This window comes from Candoia aspera, chromosome 2, assembly GCF_035149785.1.
Source record: "Candoia aspera isolate rCanAsp1 chromosome 2, rCanAsp1.hap2, whole genome shotgun sequence".
Taxonomy (NCBI): domain Eukaryota; kingdom Metazoa; phylum Chordata; class Lepidosauria; order Squamata; family Boidae; genus Candoia; species Candoia aspera.
This window is the reverse complement of record NC_086154.1, coordinates 136,571,521-136,592,376: the sequence shown is the minus strand read 5'-3', so window position 1 is coordinate 136,592,376 and position 20,856 is coordinate 136,571,521. Positions and strand designations below refer to the sequence as shown.

The window sequence follows — 20,856 nt, the reverse complement described above, 5'->3', positions numbered from 1 at the left end:
GCTCTAAGATTCCTAAAAAGTTAGTTTAGGGCTCAATCGCTCTGTATGTAGTTTGATTAAATGCTAGAATCATTATTCAACACTGCTCTATGTAGCAAGTTTTACAGCTTACTCTAGCTCAAGGGCTCAAATTGTCTTTGTTAGCCAGATGTACCACAAATCTGTTGGGACTACAGAATTCCAAGTCCGCAGAGCTGAAAACATCCACTTCACTACATGCACTACAGCCACTGCGTTGTGGCTGAAACCTTCAGGCACCTGTAATGCATATAGGCTCTTAAACAGAAGGAGGAGATGTTAGCTCCGCCCCCTCTGCCACTGCTCTCCACATGCAAAGTGACTTTTTGCAGAGGACAGCCTTCTATTTTCATGGAAGGTCTTTGTATACATTAGGACTCTTGAAAATTCATGATCTGACATCATGAATAGGCCAAGGAATCTTCCCTCTGCTGAAAACAATACTTTGTGTGGAGGAAAAAGCGGAATCATGATTGAGGGTCATTATCTCTCCTTAGGAGAAAGACTGTCTTCTTTACCATGTCAGAGGAGGGCTTCCACTGAGATGAAGAGAAAAGCGATCTGTAAGCTTTTCTTGTTGGTGAAGCTAGTCTTCACAATCCTTCTCTCTATCATCCTCTGAAGTCCCTCCATGTCCGTATCTGTGTTCCAACATCAGCACACACTCTCACATTAAACATTTGTGCTCCACCACAAATGTTATGAAGTACAAGAGGAAAATACAGCTAACAATATCTAGCAATAACGCTTAGCATTTTATAGCAAATAGAAGTGTGTAGAAAAGCAATTGGATGACTTTTGCTATTATAAGACGACAACTTGTAATAACTTCCCAGGGGTGGCTGGTGTTGTAGAGTTCCCCCCATCAAATGCAATCTTTGCCACTTGGATTTTATATTTATATATTTATTATTTTATTGCCTGGTTCTTTGTTAGGTTATTTATATATGGATGTTTTAAATTGTTAATTTTATTGTAAACTGCCCAGAGTCCCCCTGTTCGGGGGGAGATGGGCAGTGATTAAATTTGAACAATAAATAAATAAATTTATAGAAGAAGAAGAAGAAAATCATCTACTGTCTTCATTTTGCAAATAAAAGGCTGACATCATAAAATCAGAGATGTCCATCTTAAGATTGCTTGGTGAGCTCACAGCAGATCAGAAATTGCTATCCTAATCCAAAGCTCTATTTTTTACCCACACAAGCACTTAAGTAGTTTGAAAGCTTGTACCCTTGTACATTAACAAAAAGTAGGTCACAACTGAAAGACTATCACGTTTCATTCAAAATCAGTCCTACAGATTAACTGCAGATTCCAATACCAAAGAAAATATATGCAAAAAACTGGGCTATTCAAGAAAGATCAAAGAGCAGATGTTGATTTGTCCATCAGGCTTTTCAGAATGGTTGAGACAATGTAATTTCAAAATGCACAATTTATTTTTCCTCTCTGGCAGAAGTATCTTATTTTACTTCACAGGAATATTTTTGAAAGAAAGCAAGGTACTTTACCGACATCCAGATCATTTGGGATACCCTGCTGAAATAATTCCCACGAGCTCTGAAACTCTGACATGGAACCACCTGCAATCCAAAATTATTATAAAAAGTTAACATCCAACAATTATCAAGAGTGTGTCCAAGTCTCACCTACTTTGAGTTTGGGAATTTATTCTAGCTTTTAACTCCAACCTATTGACGTAAGCAACATACATTAAAGAATGAGGCATGGCACTCTGCAAATAATTCACCACACCTAAACATAAGTCACAAAAAATCAGGTGTCACTTTAGTACTGCTTCTTGTAACGTCACCTCAGAAATGTGAGAGAGAATGCTAGTTATCTGTGTTAGCCTATGGTGGTAAAAAATCAAGAGGAATCTGGCAGCACCTTTTCCAACTGACCGTTTGTATTAAGACACTCACTTTTCTCATCTGATGAAGTGAACTGCAGCTCACAAAAGCGTGTGCCTTTTAATAAAACTTGTTAGTTGGAAAAGGTGCTACCAAATTCCTGATTTTTTGCTAATTCCATGCGGGGTTCAGGGCACTGCAAAGGAAAATTGGAGAATTCTCAAAGATATTAACAACTAGCTACATGAGGGGCCTTCAGAACAGAGAGGTTATTCTTTTCTAGAAGAAACACCCAGTTAAATAGAAAGCATAGGACAATGTAAAAAGAACAAAATTCTTCATGGTTTATCTGACAAATATTTCTAAACAGGATTGTAAAAATAGTATAGTTGTCTTCTGGAGTGAAACAGAGATAGCACTTACAGGTTTTCCTTGTCATAGCCAACTCATTGTCAGCAGGCTTATTTATCCAAAATACTTAAACTGGCACTTAGGAATTTGAAGAATTGTTCAGGTTCATGAATCTGCACTTTTTAAGGTTAAAGTCTGTTCATCAACCACAGATAGAATAGTACGATAGTACAATCCGCACAACACAGAACTCTAAATGGCACTTTAAAAACTAGAACAAATACTGTTTTTCTAAATTATATTTATTGAAGTGATGGGTTTCTTTTGTTTAAAAACACATAAACTAATTCTCCTTAATTTTCAGTGTAGCTTTTAGAATTTAATCATATCATTCAGTACAATACAATAACCCACTGCTGTACAGTAGTCACGCACACTACAATCCATCCTGAGGTTGCTATCATTTATTATACAGGCTTGATCCATATAATCCATTGAAGGCAGATTTGGCAAACAAAGAAGATGGCTACAGCTACTGTATATTATTATAACATACATATATTTCAGTATGACACAACATTCTTCTTAGGCTATAACAAGAATTAGATTGGTCCTTTGTAACCACACCATACACGGAAACATAAAAATCCTGTCTTTGTGCATATTTTTTGAAAGATTATGTTATTGTTTCTTTAAAAAATACTCTGGAGCATCAGTTCCCACTCTCAGCACTTCTCCAAATTCACAAAACCAGAATCTCCTCCTTTTGGAATTAAACATGTTTCTTTGGTTACTGGGTAATTTCTAGTTACCGGCTAATTTTAAGATATGAATGTAACCCTCAGGTTTCACAAAAACAGTGATTTCATAGATACACCCAGATATGTCTAAATTCAGTGCTGAAGCTGGCCCTTGAGTAGACTAGAGCTTTGAAACACGCTGGTTTACTGGGCATAAGATAACCAGATTTAGGGTTAGGATTTACAAATTCCAGATCTCTATTCTAGCAAGAACATGCAACCCAGAAATTAAATTAGTCAAGGTAGTCACAGGCCACTTCCATCCAAAATAAAACAGGAGTCTTCTAGCCATTCCAACAATTTCAGATTTCAGTATCATGGCAGAGTTGCTAATACTTGATATTGGCTGTTACCTCATTAAAGAAATGCCAAATTACTTCTTGATAATACTGTATCTTTCTGAATGCCAACAAGAGCATCTTTCACCAACAGAATCTGGCACTTCCAAGATATTTTCACTTCCTTGGGCTAGAGATGATCTTTCTGCATCACAAAGATTTGCCTGATTTTTTTTTCATTTTTTTGCCTTTATCACGTACAGACAAAAACAGATTCCTTAAAAGATAGTGGGAACGTCCTCTAATTATGGTCTGTTCCCTGAAGCTTGCAAATTATTTCACTGCTTCTTTTCTTGAGATGTTTGAAATTTTTCCTTCAGTTAACTGGGGTAAAATAATACCTCTTAAAAGGTTACAATCCTCTACTTAAAATTGGGGGAAAGGCTTAAGAAAAATCTCACCAGAGCATGCAGCACAATCTGTCTTCTGGAAAAGTAGCCTGGTTCATTGGGTTTATTCAATTTTAGCATGACATGTTATGGTGAAGCCAGCTAACTGTGGTTTATTCAATAGGCCAAGATTAAACAAGCCATGGGTTTGGGTGACATGAAACCTGTCTTTGGGCGAGGCCCTCTCTACATGGAAACCTGAACTACCAGTAGCCATAACAGGCTAAGCTAGCAGCTTTTTAAGATTTTAGTATACATTTCTTTCTCAGTATGCTATAGTCTCTAGACCTTCGGCCTCATTTATACAGTTGGAATTACTAGGTCTTAATTAGTTCCATAAGGGACACGGTGGTGCTGCGGGTTAAACCGCTGAGCTGCCGATCGGAAGGTCGGCGGTTCGAAACCGCGCGGCGGGGTGAGCTCCCGTTGCTCATCCCAGCTCCTGCTCACCTAGCAGTTCGAAAACATGCAAATGTGAGTAGATGAATAGGTACCGCTTCGGTGGGAAGGTAACGGCGTTCCGTGTAGTCATGCTGGCCACATGACCCAGAAGTGTCTATGACAACGCCGGCTCCAAGGCTTTGAAACAGAGATGAGCACCGCCCCCTAGAGTCGGACACGACTGGACTTTACGTCATATGGAACTAATTTACCTAATTAGTTCCATATGATACATACCCACATACCAAATATTCAAGAGGCAGATGAATTTTCGCTAAACAGAATTATGAATATATCATTAAACAATGACTAATACACCTTTCAGATGGAATTCCCGAATCTTAAGCAGCTACTACTTAATTGTCCCTGTGGAAAACAGCCTACCAGTTTCATTACAACATTCACAGTTTATTGCCCTTTTGCTACCTCAATAAATGATACGTAACAATTCTATGAAATTCCCCAGTTTGGCATTCGGTTTTTAACAATGAAACTGTGGTTAAAATGGTTATAAATAAATACATAAATAAGCTAGCCAGTATAGTGTAGTGGGTACGATTTTGGGCTAGGACTGGGAAAAGGGAGAGCCGAGTTCTAGTCCGCGTTTGGCCATGTTCAGCTTCTGCAGGACTTTGAGTCAGTCACTCACAGTCACCCAAACCTACTTCACAGGGTTGGTATTGTGGGGAAAAACTGTAGGAAAGGTGGAATATAATGTGATGATCAGGAAACAGGTATTTTCCTGTTTAGGAAGATATAGCTAGATATGCGTACACATATTTATAAATTTAATAAATAAATGTATGACTCTATGCATGTAATAAATACTTATTGTAGTCTTTCACCAGGATCAACATTTCAAAAGCCCTTTAAAATTAAATTAATTTTCTTAAAATTCGGTAATATCTATAAAATTTGAAGCTCCCTGCTAGTTACATTATTTAAAAACAGGTTAGACTCAACTTTGGATTTATTTTCCAGATGCTCCCCACCCCCACTCCCCAAATTAACTCCTCTGGTGTTTTATTATGTATTGTCATCTAGAGTTTTTTCCAACAGAAAAAAGCTACTTATTTGCTGGCTGGATAAATCCTGGTATATATGGCATCATTTGCACTAATTTAACATACTAGATCAATTCCATTCCAACTACATTTCATAAGATTTAAATCTGGCACTTAATTTTTATTAATAAAAATCCCAGTAGATTTTACCATTTCTTCTTTAAAAAAATTAATAGGAAGCACTGTATTCAACTACCTACACAGAAGATTACCCAACAAACATTTTGGAGTCTGCATTATTTCCTGATATTATGAAGCATCTAATGCAGCATATATATGCTGATCCTATAGGTTTTTACACTTATTTTTCAATTGTAATAAGAGAAATGATCATTTTATGGTTCAGACTTAAGCATTAACTTTGACTTGATCCCTGAATTGAAGATAGCATATTGGGATGGTGGAATGAAAAACAAACCATGTACTCAAAAGTAAATGGAGTAAGCCTGCCAAAATATATCCTACATACATCCTATGGATCTTACTCATACTCAAGACACTGTTGAATATAAAGTGAAGTAATAGACTAATATAATAAGTTTAATGAAATAAATACATAAATGAGTTATGCCATAATAAATTTAAACAGGAACATGACCAGGCAAAATAGGTCTTCAAAACATGCAGTATTTTACTATCCAGGCAACATAACTTTTATCTTCTGAAACCAATAAAAATGTTCAACATCATCTGCAACTTAGTTTTTCTGGAAAAAAGCCCCAACACTTTAAGGGAACATTTTCAGTAAATGCAATCAGAATTTTCTTCCTCTTCTTTGTTTTCTGCCTTGTCAGATTTGTGCATGTCCCAAGTTTGGAACAAAGGCGTCATAAATGGTTTACAAACCGTACAGAATTCAACGAAAGTTCAACACTATTTGCAGATAGATGCTATTAAAAACAGAACCATTTCATGCAATGTAAATTTAGGACAAAGATAGATTGTTTTGAGGAACTAGAACTACTATAAGGTGACTAAGCATTTCACAGAATCAAAGTGTCCTTCCAAACACCTAAATGGTCAGAGAATTGACTAGAACAGGAATAAGCAATACTGTGATATTGCTGATCTTGTAACTCCGAGCATTCTAGGAAGCAAGGCCAATAGGGAGTAATCCTGGGAGTTGTAGTTCAGCTGCAACACGTAGAATAGCAGAAGTTGCTTATGCCTGCAAGTGAGTTGGGAAACAAGCAAGAAGATCAGGTAAGAGTATATAGTTCTTTGACCTGTAGAGACAAGGGCCTTTACAGATAAGGTTCATTTTCAATCACATGATAATCTAGAAAGCTAGAAGCCTTCTCGGTTTCTGAAGTTCATTAGTGGTATCAAATTAGCTGGAAGCTCTTGTACACACTTCTCTAATGTTTGATATTCTCATTCTATCAATCAGTCTCCAGATATATAGACAGACAGACAGACAGACATATTGCTATACGTACTAGACACATTTGGTCTTGCTTTTCAAAAATCTGAATTAGGTTCATAAATGGAGACTACACAAGGCTTTATAAACACCACCACCAACTTTTGTTAAAACAGTCCTGGCAAAACAAGGAGGTTTTTCAGATTTCCAAGCTGAAGATGTGAATATTTAGCAATGCTTCACAACGGATAGGAGCATTTGTGGAGCACCTTTTCTTTTTAGTCATTAAAGCAGCTGCATGTGTACAACTGTTTCAGAAGCATTTTTTTTTTTCTTACTTCCCAGCCAACTCTGCAGTCCCAGGACTTCCTGGTGATCTTCCATCCAGGAATTAAACAGGTCTGACATTGTTGAGTTTTTTAAGATCAGCAAAGTTTGAGCACCTGTTGCTGCCACCTAGATAGGCAAGCAGATTATATGTGAAAAAGTAACAACAGGGAGCAAACTGAAGCTCCTACACTCTTGTTTGCTTAAGACTGGATCCTGCTATCTATCATGAACTTGACAATTGCTATAATCTACCAATTATGACTATAGTCCATAGTGTGACTTTGGAGGCTTTAACAGATCATAGCATAAATGCAGGAAAGAACAGTGTATCGTGATGTACCCTGAATTACAGCTGAATTGTTTTCACTGTAACAAGATAGTGTGTGTGGGAAGAGACAAGAGAATGTTAGTTGGCAGACACTGGTGGATTTGCTGAAGCTTTACCTCAGTGAAACATGTGGGACTCAACAGTAGCTGTGGAGGACTGAATTATTCGGAGAAGAGGATTTCATCATTGTTTCCCTCTCTCACTGTTTTTCCAATAAAAACTAGCTCATTTGTGTATCTTGAAAACGATTACAAATATACACTGTTTTAAAACAGACATCAGACCTCCCATTATTTTATTTAACACCCTTTATGTATTGTACATTTCATCTCTGCAAACGCATCTAATAAATTCTGAAAAGCCCTCAAAGATAACCCCTATTGGCTCATTAATATGATATATGGCAAGAATGCCCACGACTCCAAGATTTTTGGGCAGAGGGCTTCGGAATTACTTCAGACATACTTTTTCAGACATTGCCATTTTTGTCATTATGATTGATTTTGCATAATATGTGACATCCCTTGCTCTACCATAGTTTCATGCTGATGGCTGACTATTCAGCAATAGTGCAGCACTGACAATCTGAAGCCAGGATTCAGAATATTCAAAACCTGGAAGACTGCAAAAAGCTTAATCCACTGCATAAATTAATGAAAGAGATCTCTAAACTAGATCAGTTCAGGCAGGCAGGCAGCATTTTCATAAGCCAAGAAACAACTGGAAAGGGTTTAGATCAGGGTTTCCCAACCAGGGGTCCATGAAACCCTAGGGTTCTGCCAGAGGTCACTGCAATATGCCCACATAATACAATTGCTAAAAGAGCTGTACTGACTTCCAGGTGCAATTCAAGATAATTGTAAAGTCTTGCATGGCACAGGGGCAAGTTACTTGTGGGACTATCTTCACTGGTTTATGCCTGACCCCTAGATCTGGCAGGTAAGCATGCTTCAGATCCCTCTTGGAAAATAACGTCATCTAGCAGGATCCAAAAGACGTACCTTCTTTGTTATAGCACCTGCCCTATGGAACAGCCTCCCTGAAACCTGTTCTCTTTCCAGAAAGCCCTGACCACCTGGCTAGGGCCAGGATGCTAGTAGATCCCAGCATGGATGTTTTGTTTCAGACAAATGTGAGATGCCTCATTCATTCGTAAATTGGTCTGTTTCATATTTTTTTTTAAATTGTGTTTTTATCTATATTTTTTGTTAGCTGTCTAGATTTCTTTAAAAGGGCAGCCATATAAATGTTCTAAATAAAATAAAACTTGTTACAGTATTACACTATTTTGGCTGGCCTACTTAAGATGATTTCTTTAAAAGGTCAAGTAACCTAAAAGACTTCCCACTAAACTCACTATAGCTTTTAAAAATGCTCAAAATGCTCACAATTTACTATACACTGAATCCTGGAGGAAATACAGGAGGGATGGTCTTGCCCGCCTGTTAGTCACTGAGTAGGATAAAACATTGGGTCAATAGGCCATTTATATTGTATTTAAGCATACACAATATATCACATAATTTTCTTGGCAATTCCTACATCAAACCTACAATAAGGCCAGAATTAATCTACTGTATTACAGGCCGCACACTATGTCTGCAAGGAATACTGATTTGCTGAAGCCACACCTCAGCAAATTCACAACTGAAGTAAGGTTTGAGAACTGGGAACTTCCCAAATTACAGTCTACTCCAAGCTATGATGCAACACTCCTGTTATGACCTGTAACCTGCATAATTCTTAGTTAAGAGACAAAGCTACAATTATTAAATTCTTCCATGGTACTGAGCTCTTCTCAGCTAAACCCGTGTATCGTGGTCTTTGGTTTACTGCTGAGGTTGAGCTGCAGAGCACTGAGGAATTTTGAGTTTTACCTGCAAGATCATCAAAATGAACGTGGAGCCTTTGATGATGGAATGACTAGATATGATACAACTTGTATTATGCCAAAGTTCAGAAATATAGTTAGTGCCTTTTGATAAATTTCTCCAAGAAATTTACCTCTATCTGCTAAAGGAAAATACCCCAGAAGTCATGTTTCCCACATGAGCTAACCCTTTTCTTTGATCAGAGTATGATTTTTGCTTTGCTAATCATTGTTAGGTTCAGTTGATAACAGCACACTCTAAACTGTGAGAAAAACACTAGTTTTTAAGGCAAGATGAAATATGAAGCCATAATTCCTTTTTCTAATAATCAGTGGTTAATTTGGGAATCCTTATGTAAATACGTTGTACAATTCCCAGTTGGGGATATTTATTATTTTGCAATTTAAATGTCAGTGCTTTTTGTACTGGAGGAAAAAGAAACATAGCATTAACAGAACTAGAACTGTTTCAGTTTACAGTTGTTAAAAAGAGTGACTGGGGTATCCAAGGCTTCTTGACCAGTTTTCTGTATTTTGGCATCCACAATGGTATCTCAACATGTAAAAGGGAAAAAAAATCTGTGCATTCTTCTTGATATTATTTAGCAGGAGGAGAGACTATTTTGTATATTTATTAGCAAGAATAGCTGGAAAACACCTTTTTAACTGCCCGTATATTAGGTTGATGAAGCCAAAAACAAAACTCAAATATTTTAACAAATCACCTAAGACAAAGAAGCTTTATTTGCACAGAGCACTTAGTAAAAGGGAGTAAGACTGCCCAAATAGTTTTGCAGACAGTAAAGAAGAATGGGAGAGTTTGGTCCCCACAAGCCAGGGCAATGTATGGTGTCTGCACAGTTCTCAGATTAGCCTTGTTTTGAACAAGCTCCCATATGTTGCCCACGAAGACAGATGATATCATGACAAAAGGACAAACAGGCTATTCCCAGTACATACAGAAAACATTGAATGGACTTGTGCTATTTTAAGTCAGTACTAAAATTCTCTGATCTTACTTCTACCAAAATAGTTACAGTTGTTTCTTGGTTGATATAAGAAGAGACCACCTGCCTAGACAAAAATTGTACTGTATTTTGTTGTTATCTCTGAGACTTTGAAACAAGACAAATATGCTTCAAGAGTAATGAATGCCACTCTTAAGGAGAGGCTAGCCTATAAGAGGGAAATGTGGCTCTCCAAAATTTCACTTGGCCTCTACTGCCCAAACTTTCTGGAGTTTGGGTTACAAAAATTTGCCGGTCTGGATGGAGACAGAGAAGAAGTGATTATATTTTATTTAAATATATATATGGTGGGGTTCTTGGCAGAGATAACTTATTTCCATTTATGGTATCTGCAACAACTATTGGAGGTTCATATGGCTCCATCAGAAAGATCTCTCTGTAAAGAGTCCAATGTTACTTAAGCAAACCAAGCTTTTAAAATATTAAATAAAGTTGAAAAAGACACCCCTGGCAAACATTAAGAAAGCAAATTCAATCTTTCCCATACCTTTCAGATTTATTTGTATGAAGGATGAAGGACAGGCTCATATTTGTCCCAATATGGACTTCTTAGAGAAGAAAACCCTTATATCCCTTCCCAAAGGAATTCATGGCTAAGAAATCAAAACTAACAAGAAAGGTGGCTTATCTGTAACTGTGGTTCAGCTATGTAGTATACTGAGCCTCAGCAAAGATAGCCTTTTATGGACACACAACCCTCAATTAACAGGCTCAAGGAGGCCCAGCTCCTGACTTCCCAACCCAAGTCCTAACTGGAGCAGTTCATATAAGCTTAAAGAAAAAGAGAGCACATGTACATGTGCATACAGATAATACTAGCTCCTGCATGGAGGAAGGGGCTGAATTCTGTGATTGTACAAAATAATGATTACCAAGACATATAACAAGCAACTTGTTCTTCTTCTGTGTGGTTTTTGTGTTGTCCAACATGTGTGAAAAACAAGCAAATTTACACAACACAGGGCAAAAACCTGAAGAGTCATAATGAAGGAATGCATGTTTGCTAAGATTGGCTTGAACGTCCTCTCTGAGGAGCTGGACACACAGAAGACTGGGACTGTATTTCATAAAGCCATGTTGTATCTCTGATACAGTCCTCCATCAGACTATATAAATGCATAACTTTCTTGGAACTGCATGTTTGACCTTGCAGCTTTACTATGAATTGAACAATGAAATCCAGTAAGCAAACTATTCGATGGAGAGTTCTTGAAACCCCACACCATAGGAACAAAAAACTGAGTTCTGGGGTGCAGGATCAAGCAAGGAAAATCAGCACAGACCAGGCACAGATCACTAGCTACAGATATTTAGATATGCATGTTTGGAAACTAGCAATGGGGAACAGATATATGACTGAAAGGTAAAAATGTGATATCCAATTTTTTCCTCTCACCATTAATGAGTGCAAAATGGACTCACAGGGTGAACTTTCGCTGAGCTACTTCAGTGACAATGGAATTGTTAGAGTATTTAAGGAAAACCAACAAACATACGTATTATCTCTCTCTTGAACCTCCCTGACCTAGATGTTACCCATATACGTGGACTTTGTCTACATATTGTATGTGACTACATTAGCTGAGGAACTTTGGGAGTTAGGCTACAGATAGTGGCGATGTACAAGAACAGGGAAAGGTACTGTTAATGACTGCTTCACCATTCACAAGTAAGGAGACGATGTACCGTTGGTATTTAACTCCTGATAAGCTGTCCAAAATGTATAATGGGGTACCAAATGTTTGTTGGAAATGTTTACAGGGTGAAGAAACTTTCTATCATTTATGGTGGGCTTGTGGAAAAGCTAAGAAATTCTGGAATCAAATATGTCCTATTATTCAAAAGATTCTCCAAGTGGACTTACAACTGAAACCAGAGCTGTTTCTCTTGGGTTTGATGGATCAACACTTTGGGAAGCAACATGGGACTCTGTTCTTATATATGATAACAGCAGCAAGACGCTTATGCGCTTAGAGATGGAAGGATGCACAAATTCCCTCAATGGAGGACTGGAGGATTAAGTTAATGGAACTGGCGCAAATGGCTAAGCTGACAGCATTGATAAGAGAAAATACTGTAACTGTATTGTATCTTGCTTCTTTTTTAGAGTTGTATTCTATCTGTTCTACATTCTGTATTTTGTGTTTTAATTATATCTTGAAAATTAATAAATCTCTATGAAAAAAAAAACAAGTAAGGAATTGCTTTTGCAGTATCACTGTTAACATGATGTACCTGAAAAAGCAATTTTTTTTAATTGAAGGGGAAGATCAAGAACCAGCACTTTGGTTATACATAAATGTTTGGAAATATGGGTGAGTATCTTTAATGCTCAATTCTGAGCCAACACTGATGAGCAGAGATGAGATGGAAAGCATTTTGGAGAAAAAGACCCTAAATGAGGCAAAATACTCTGGTCCTCAAAATTTGGCAATTTCTGGTTTATCAGGAGTCTCAAATAGAGCGCTTAATACTGGAACTTAAGCCAGTATTGAACAAACGGAAGATGGGGGCGGCACTGATGAGGCAGACAATAGCAATATGAATTGAACCAAAGACACAGGGGAAAAAAAACAGGGCCTTCAGTACCATTAATATTGAGAGGCTAAAAGAGCTGAAAACAAGGTATGATTAGTACTATCACAACAGAAACAGGAACAACACAGAAACAGATATGGAAACAGAAGCTTCATGTTACAGCTCCTTGCATGAATGATTAATTACCCACTCATTTGCTGGCTTGCAAATCCATGCTGAAAAAGCAGCTACAGATGGAGTGCAATGAAGACAAATGCCTAGCAAAAGGATCATGCAGGAGTTACTATATCTATTTAAGAATGTGGTTAGGGTGCCAAGTGAAGAAGACAGACAGCTCCTGGGAATACTATGTTCTGTGAAACAGACAGACCCAGCAATAGATGCATGCAGTGCCTTCCGTTCTATCCTTAGCTCCAAAATACATATAGTCCAAAGTAATTGCTTATTTTTAACCTGCTAACCTAGATGATGCTGTAAATATATACCCATTGGCAAACAGATGTTGCTAATTCAAGAACTGTGATTGGGAAATGTGCAGGGTATCAATTTAATAGGTTATCACATACTGAAAATATAAGGAAATAAAAGGTTATAAAATGAAATATTTCCACTCAATTAATAACAAAGAAGAGAAAAAGATCTCATAAATATCAGTTCAAATATGATGTTAATCATTGTATGCCAAGGTAATTAGTATTTTGCAAATCTTAAGCTTGACCCTGTCATATACCATGTACCAAGATTTCTATACTAAATTTATCACAAACCCTGAATGACATTCATTCATTCATTCATCCATTCATTTATTTATTTTCTATCCCACTTTTATTATTTTTATAAATAACTCAAGGTGGCGAACATACCTAATATTCCTTCCTCCTCCTATTTTCCCCACAACAACCACCCTGTAAGGTGAGTTGGGCAGAGAGAGAGTGACTTGCCCAAAGTCACCCAGCCAGCTTTCACGCCTAGGACAAAGAAAGAAAGTTTGACAGCATGGATTATCTAATCTTTATGCTTTCCCCTCAGCTACTGTTTCCATGTCTTCCCCAAACCCAGCCACTAATTTGAATTTGCATGTTATTTTTATTCCTATTCTCCTCACTACATTGCTTTTCCACCCTTGTCCCACACGTTCCATCCTCTTCCCTTTCTTATCAATGTTCCATCCACCTTCATCTTGCACTCAACACATCCTAGGCTGTATCCATCCAACATACATTTAGTTGCATCCACAAATAAAGAGCTTTGCTTAGAATTGTCACACAAAACTAGTTATATTTAACAAGTGTCCAAAATACCTCCTATGATTTTATTACAAATGGATTTTATTTGGAAGCTAGACAACACATGCTTTTTCTTGAGGGATTTATGTAGACAATGTCACAGCATATCCTGGGCTACAGTTGCTCTCAATTGGATGCTCTCTTCAAAAAAGCTACCAGCAGCCAAAGTCTAAAGAAGCAAAGCTGACGGCAAATGAACAAACTTTGAGTAACCGTCTGGTAAATTCCTCTAAATACTCCTCAGTGCAGAGTTATGAATTGTTTTCTTGAGACTGCAGAAACCCTGTAATACTATTGTTTTTTTTCCCCTTGAAATCCAAAGGAACAATTACTTTGAAAAGAGATGGATTTTCAGGCGAATATTAAAATATGCACATCTCTTTTCAGACTGAAATGTCACATAGGTCACTATGCCTTCTTTGACCTTATAGCTCCAGCCACTAAAACATAACCTATGTAAATGCTTTAGAACTCCAACACAAATAAGCTAAGAGAAGTAATTTTAGTGGCACAAAAAGAACAAAATATTTGATTCCCATTTTTTATCTAAATGCATTATTTCTGCAAACTGCTTCTTTGCCCTCTCTGGAAAAGCAGCGCTTTTCCTTTGGTCAATATAATTTCCATACTGATTCACTATCATCTTACAACTCTGATGGGTAGCTATGCTATATTAGCATTTAGCTAATTTAGCCAAAAATAAACCACAGGACAGAGTTTACTGCAATGAAACATTTTATACCTCTTCAGGGTTCCAGAATGAATGGGGATACATTAATACTGGCCCGAGTGGAATTGCCTTTAGTCTACACAAGCATTGGAAAACATAGCTCCTGCCTCATTAGTTAGAATCCTCTACTGGAGGATCAGCTTAACTTGAGGGGTCTGTATATTTGACCAAAGAATCCTTTTGGGATTTCTCAGAGCCAAGACAAGTTGGAGAACTTGCATTCATTATTTCACATCTATCTATAAATATGCAGATAGGAAAAAAAAGTATACAGTGACATGCTGGTTAACAGTTGATGAGACATGATAAGGCACCTTACCTCTGTATGAATGCAGACATACACATGTGACTTTTAATTTAATGTTGATACTGTTTTCCTTTTTCCAATTATACCAAACTCTTAACAAGAGCTATAGAAATAGTCAAAAAATGAAATACAGTGAGATGATCTAGGCAGGGAATATTCACCTAAGAAACTCTAAGGAAGGTTACCAACAAACTTTTCACAAAAAGTTCCTCTCCTCTCGATTGCTTCTACAGCTGATATGAGCAATCTGTGATTCCCTCTAATTCCCTTTTTGTGATTTTTCCAAAGCCACCAAGATTGTACAAGTGAATTTAGTGCAAATCACCCTTCTCAGTGGTATAATTGTTCTTCATTTTGTTTCAAACAAGCCTTTCAGCCAGTAAATTTAATGCATCTTTGTTACAAAAAAACAAAGATAAAGATCAACCTTCCAACTTCACAGTACGCTTGCAGCCTTCGGGGTCAAAAAATAAAGTTTGTGATCCCTGGCCAAAAAAAAAGGTTGCCCATCCCACTATATAGCCTTTCTTCAGCACATTCAGCAAAGTGGCAATGTACTGCTGCCCTCAGATCAGTAGCCCCAGGGAGCCCACTCTTCTGAAATCAGCTAAATTTGAGCTGCAACTCTTGTGCAGTAACATTCTGTAACCATGTAGTTACTGACACAATTTTTTAACTGTATCCCATAATTTGACCAATTACTCATCTGTATGATCTATTACTGACACATTTTTATAACTAGAAGTGGTATTTGATGCCTATGTACTGTGTGCACTACCAGTAAGCTGTATTAATATGTTGCCTGATCAAAATACATTTCCTTATATTAATATATATTGAAAATAATTTCAGGAACTGTTACAATGTCTGAACTGAGAATCCAGTGTGTTTTAGGAGCATGATACTACTCTCAACAGCCCTGATTCCAGCAACTGTAGCCCAGCCTCCTTGTTACTATTCTTGCTGATTTGAGTGTCAAAGTATGAACTGGGGAATGGGGCGTTTTACCCAACAGTAGAATTCTCTATACAATCAGAAATCTTGCTTATAAGAGTACCCAAGCACACGGGAAATTCTACTCCCATTCATGCAAATATGGATAGAAGTCTCTGCTGAGACCTCTTTGCTCAAAATGGAGCAAATTTGGGGATTAAAAAGATTAAAAAGACAAATATAGAATAGGCATGTCTCTGTTTCTTACTTGCATATGCATCTGAACAAGGTTGAGGGTTAAAAAAAGAAGTACAGTACGGCATGTTTAATACACTATTCTGTACAGTAACAGTGCTCCCAAATTTCCAATTTACCTAAATCTTTTCCAAGTTAACCTTCTCCCAGTCCCTCAAGATTGCTCTGAAAATTAATGAAACCAACTCAAATTGTTGTTAAAGAGTACCACAGTACTCCTCAAATATTTAAACTCCTTAAATCCAAAATGGGTAAGACTTTTAGGATGAGGAGGTTGCATGTAGAAGAACATGCAGGAGATTCTTTCTAGTGATACAACAGCCTCAAGGATTGCATTTTGGACATTGTAATCTTCAATGAAGCTATAGTTCCTATTACTGTTTATCAAGGGCTTTCCCCGCTTGATTGCATGACGCTTTACAAACAAGGCATATTTCTGCATGTAGCTGCAATTATAACGTGTACTGGAATACAAAACTAAGATGACTAATGAATCCAAATTAAGAATGCAGCCCTGTTTATGCACATAAGTACATTTGGAAGGTAGAAAATGAACTAGCATAATAGAAGGCACACATTAAAGTTTTGGGGAGAAAAATACTGATTTCTATACAAGTGAGAACAGCTAAAAAAGAAAAACAGTTGGTTTCAAATTACTATATCTGAGATTGCTGCTTATCTTCAGGCAAAGCATTAAAAATGTAAAGTAATTACCCTGGTGGCATTCCCAAACTGAGTGTGCAGGAATGAGCCTCTTATTATGATAAACTCTAAACTTCAATGTTTTTCAGTTATAGTAGTAAGTTTTATGTATCACACTAAGTCAAAATCAGATAAACCAAATTATGGCTTAGTATGATATGTGAAGTCAGCCAGTAAAATGAGAAAAAAAAAAACCCTATAGGATTAAGTCACTAAGAACATATTTAGGACTAATTTTGGAAGTAGTTAATAAGGCAATTGATTTTAGGCTTTCAAAGCCTACAACACCAACATTTTATATGCAATATGCACAGCAACACTGTCTGCTTGTGCCAACAAATATAGATATCCAGTTTACGGGGTATGCACCCTATGTGTTTCTCAATGGGCATCTCAAAAGCAAGCCTTCGCATTGTAACTTTTGTTCTCTTCTCTTTCATCAAAAAAACACACAAGTTTTCACACTTTAAATTCCTGAATTATCAATTATTCAACTACTGGATTATTCATCAAATGTACAGCTGTAGTCTAGTTTGACAACCAAGATTTACAAAAATATTTTGGGAATCAATAAACTGTTTTTGTTTTGTTTTTGGTGTAATTTGATGTAGACAAATTTCAGTTTATCGAAGATCTCTAGGAATTCACAAAGAAAACTTTTCTTGTGCATTCATTTACCCTCAGTTATGGGATTTTGGAGGAGGGAATGAGTTTCCATTCTTGGTCTTTCACTTGCAATATTTCTCCAATGCTGTAAAACCTGGACCTGGTATGGCAGGAACCAACTCAAGCCTGACAGAATTGTTATGTAAACATGGAACGCATGTCTCTGATTCTCAGGCCAAGAAAAGAATGACCAAAGGTCCTTTGATTTGGAAGGCTGGGAGGAAAAGGCCTAGGCTTGATTCCCGAGTTCTACGGTAGGCAAATCTTCCACATTAATATTTTTTATATGTAATAATTTATTTAGCATTGTGGAGTCTGAGAATCTCCTGCTGTAAGCTAATTATTGGATGTAGGGCTGAGTATCTAAAGACCTGAGATTTACTGCCATGCCTAGTGTGAAGTTTGACAATTGCTTTCTCTGTTGTTATTTTTCATAAAATTGGCTAAAAAGGAAAAGACTGATAACACATCTTCTGAACAGAAGTGTGAGGAGCTGCCTCAGCATCTTGGAATCGCCTGTCTTTTACATTAGAACCAATTTCTAGATAGATTTTAAAAATGACACCAGCACTTACACTTCCTTTATTACTAATTCTGCTACATCCATACACCAAGACATACTTTTGATACCCAACTGTGAAATTCACCAACCTCATCTATGCTATTGTGTGGATTTTTTCCCCAACTCTTTGATTAAGACAAGCGACTGAAAAGTTTTCAGTGGCTTGAAAGGAGCAGGAAAGTAAGTATTACTTGTGAATGTACATTCATCTTGCTTTTATCACCAAAACTAGAACAGACAGTCATAGTCTGCTTGCAACTGGACTGCCCCAATTACATGTAAAGTAGAACTGAAGTCCAATTTTAAAAGTAACTACTGGAAGCTAAACTGTTCAACATCCTCACAGCTTAGCTCCCATTCCTCCTTTTTGCCTCTTCCCTCCCACCAGGCTTAACTCCAGTATTGTAGCCCAACTGTGGCCTAAAGAGGTTAGAAGGATATTGTAGGCTGGCTCAGGTGCATCACTCCCCCTCTTCAACTGAATGTGCCATGTTCCCACCCTTTAAATAATATTTCAATGGATATCTGCCCAGATCAACCACCATCACATTTAGCTTCAGCCCAATAAACAAAATTTTATGCCATATCAAACTTGACAGTCAAAAATAATTTGAAGGAATCTCATTGTCCAAGCTCTTTGCCGTCAATTAATTTGCCCATTTAACCAGTTGTTAAGCGAAACCACAACTGTGCTTATGATCTTACTTCAGCTTTCCTTTGCCTTTTAGACCTGCAAAGGTTGTAAATGCGCAGATTGGTTGTAAAGTTACTTTTTAATAACCTTCGTAATTGCAAACGGTTGCTAAACAAGGCAGTTGCCAAACAAAGACTACTTGTAATCTCATATAATTTCCTATCCTAAGGAGGTATCTGCATTGAAAAGTCAATATGCAAGAAGTGTCCTTCTGACTGTAAACAGAGGGGAATTTTACATAAAAATTTATTATGCAGTGGTATTGCTTTTATTATTTATTATATGTATCATTTATTACATTTATATAATACTCTTCATCCAGAAATCACAAAGTGATCTACAACAAAACTCAATTAAGAATGAGAAAAAAAAGCACATTAAAACAATAGAAAATAATAATCTGGGACAAAAACATTAAGTGGAACCAAAGGCCTGAGACAGAAAGTATCTCCTAGAGATTTCAAACATAAAACAGGTCTCTCAGACTTATAGTGTAATGTGACAAGGAAAGGAAATGGGAAGAACAGAACAAAAAGGCTTATAAGACTACATTTTTTTCAAAAGTGTGCATTAGATAGAATCAAAATGATCTGCTGGTTCAATCAATAGGATTAAGTATTCCTTTTCAGCTGTACCTCCATTTGCACCTAATCCAGTGCTTCACCTTGGTAGTATGGAAAGGCCTAAATCAAATTTTGACTTCAGCTCTTATACCCCAGAACATTCTTCTATAGTTACACATGCCATCTACATTTAGATCTTACTATACAACTGAACTCTGTTACAAAATGTTTTAGTCCAGAAGCCATTCTTCAAACTAGTGTCATTGCAAATGTTTCCAGCTGCTCAATGTATCACATAGGCTTATTGTCTTGTTGTCACGAAATGACCTACTATTTAATGGAAAACCTTTTCGAGAACCTTTGTTGTATTTAAAACACAGCCAGTTTTATTAATCACATGTATCCTCTTGAAATTTTGCATCTGCACTATGTACATTATTCTAAATGTTATATAATAAGCAATCTTGGTTCAAATTTTAGTTTTGGATCATGCATCAATTTAACAATGCTGCAGTATTCCTAGTAAAAATTGATTTGGCTGTTGCATTACAAATTCTAATAAATGATTTTGCTTAAGAAATACTTTTTAAAGAAATATTACAATTAAGTTTTCATATGTGTCTTAATTTCCAGTATAACCTATTTGGAGGAAGAGGAATTATTTGCATTATTTTGAACTAAGGACCTGCCAAGTCAGTCCCTCCTTGAGATTCCTGACCTGCACATACAAACAAGGACCCCACATCTACTTGGAATTTCTTAAAAAGAAGATCAGCTCTCAGCTTTAAGATTGTTCTTCCTACAGCACTCAGGAAAACAACTGATAGGCACTGCCTTCCTAATTTAAACATTTAAAATGCTGCCTTTTCTTTTAGAAGCAAGAACCAAACAGCAAGTTAACTATAATGCTGCACTCAGTCACAGCTGTTGGCATTCTTCATTTTTTGCAAAGAATATTTATTTTCTTGACACTAGTTTGCCCTATTAAAGCCAGTTTGGTGTAGTGCTTAAGGCATCAGGCTAGAAACAGGGAGACCATGAGTTCTAGTCCCATCTTAGGCAGGAAGCCAGCTGGGTAACCTTGGGCCAACCCCTCTCTCTCAGCCCTAGGAAGCAGGCAACGGCAAACCACTTCTGAAAAACCTTGCCAAGAAAACCGCAGGGACTTGCCCAGACAGTTGCCAGGAGTTAAAAACTGACCCAAAGGCACAAAAAAAAAAAAAAAAAAAAGTTTGTCCTATTAGACCAGAAGAAGCAAACTCATAAAAGGAAAAAGTATGGTAAAAATTATGTTTATCCCTATTTTCAAATGTTAATTAACATTCGGAGAGAAAAAAAGTTAATTGCTACAGCTATTATATTACAATCATTTCAGAACCATTTAAATCTACCTTCACTTTCTGTAAAGCTTTTTTTTTTTTTTACTGCTTTTGCCAGGATCTAA

The 20,856-nt window shown here is 37.0% G+C and overlaps 1 protein-coding gene across 2 annotated transcripts in view; it reads right to left on the bottom strand.

The window, feature by feature from the left end:
• VDR (vitamin D receptor) overlaps positions 1–20,856 on the bottom strand; it is an 83,750-nt gene that overhangs the window by 53,804 nt on the left and 9,090 nt on the right. For both annotated transcript variants that reach the window (XM_063293804.1, XM_063293805.1), the window contains exon 2: positions 1,533–1,604. In XM_063293804.1, the coding sequence (XP_063149874.1) occupies positions 1,533–1,604 (72 nt within the window). The remainder of the gene's footprint in view (positions 1–1,532; positions 1,605–20,856) is intronic.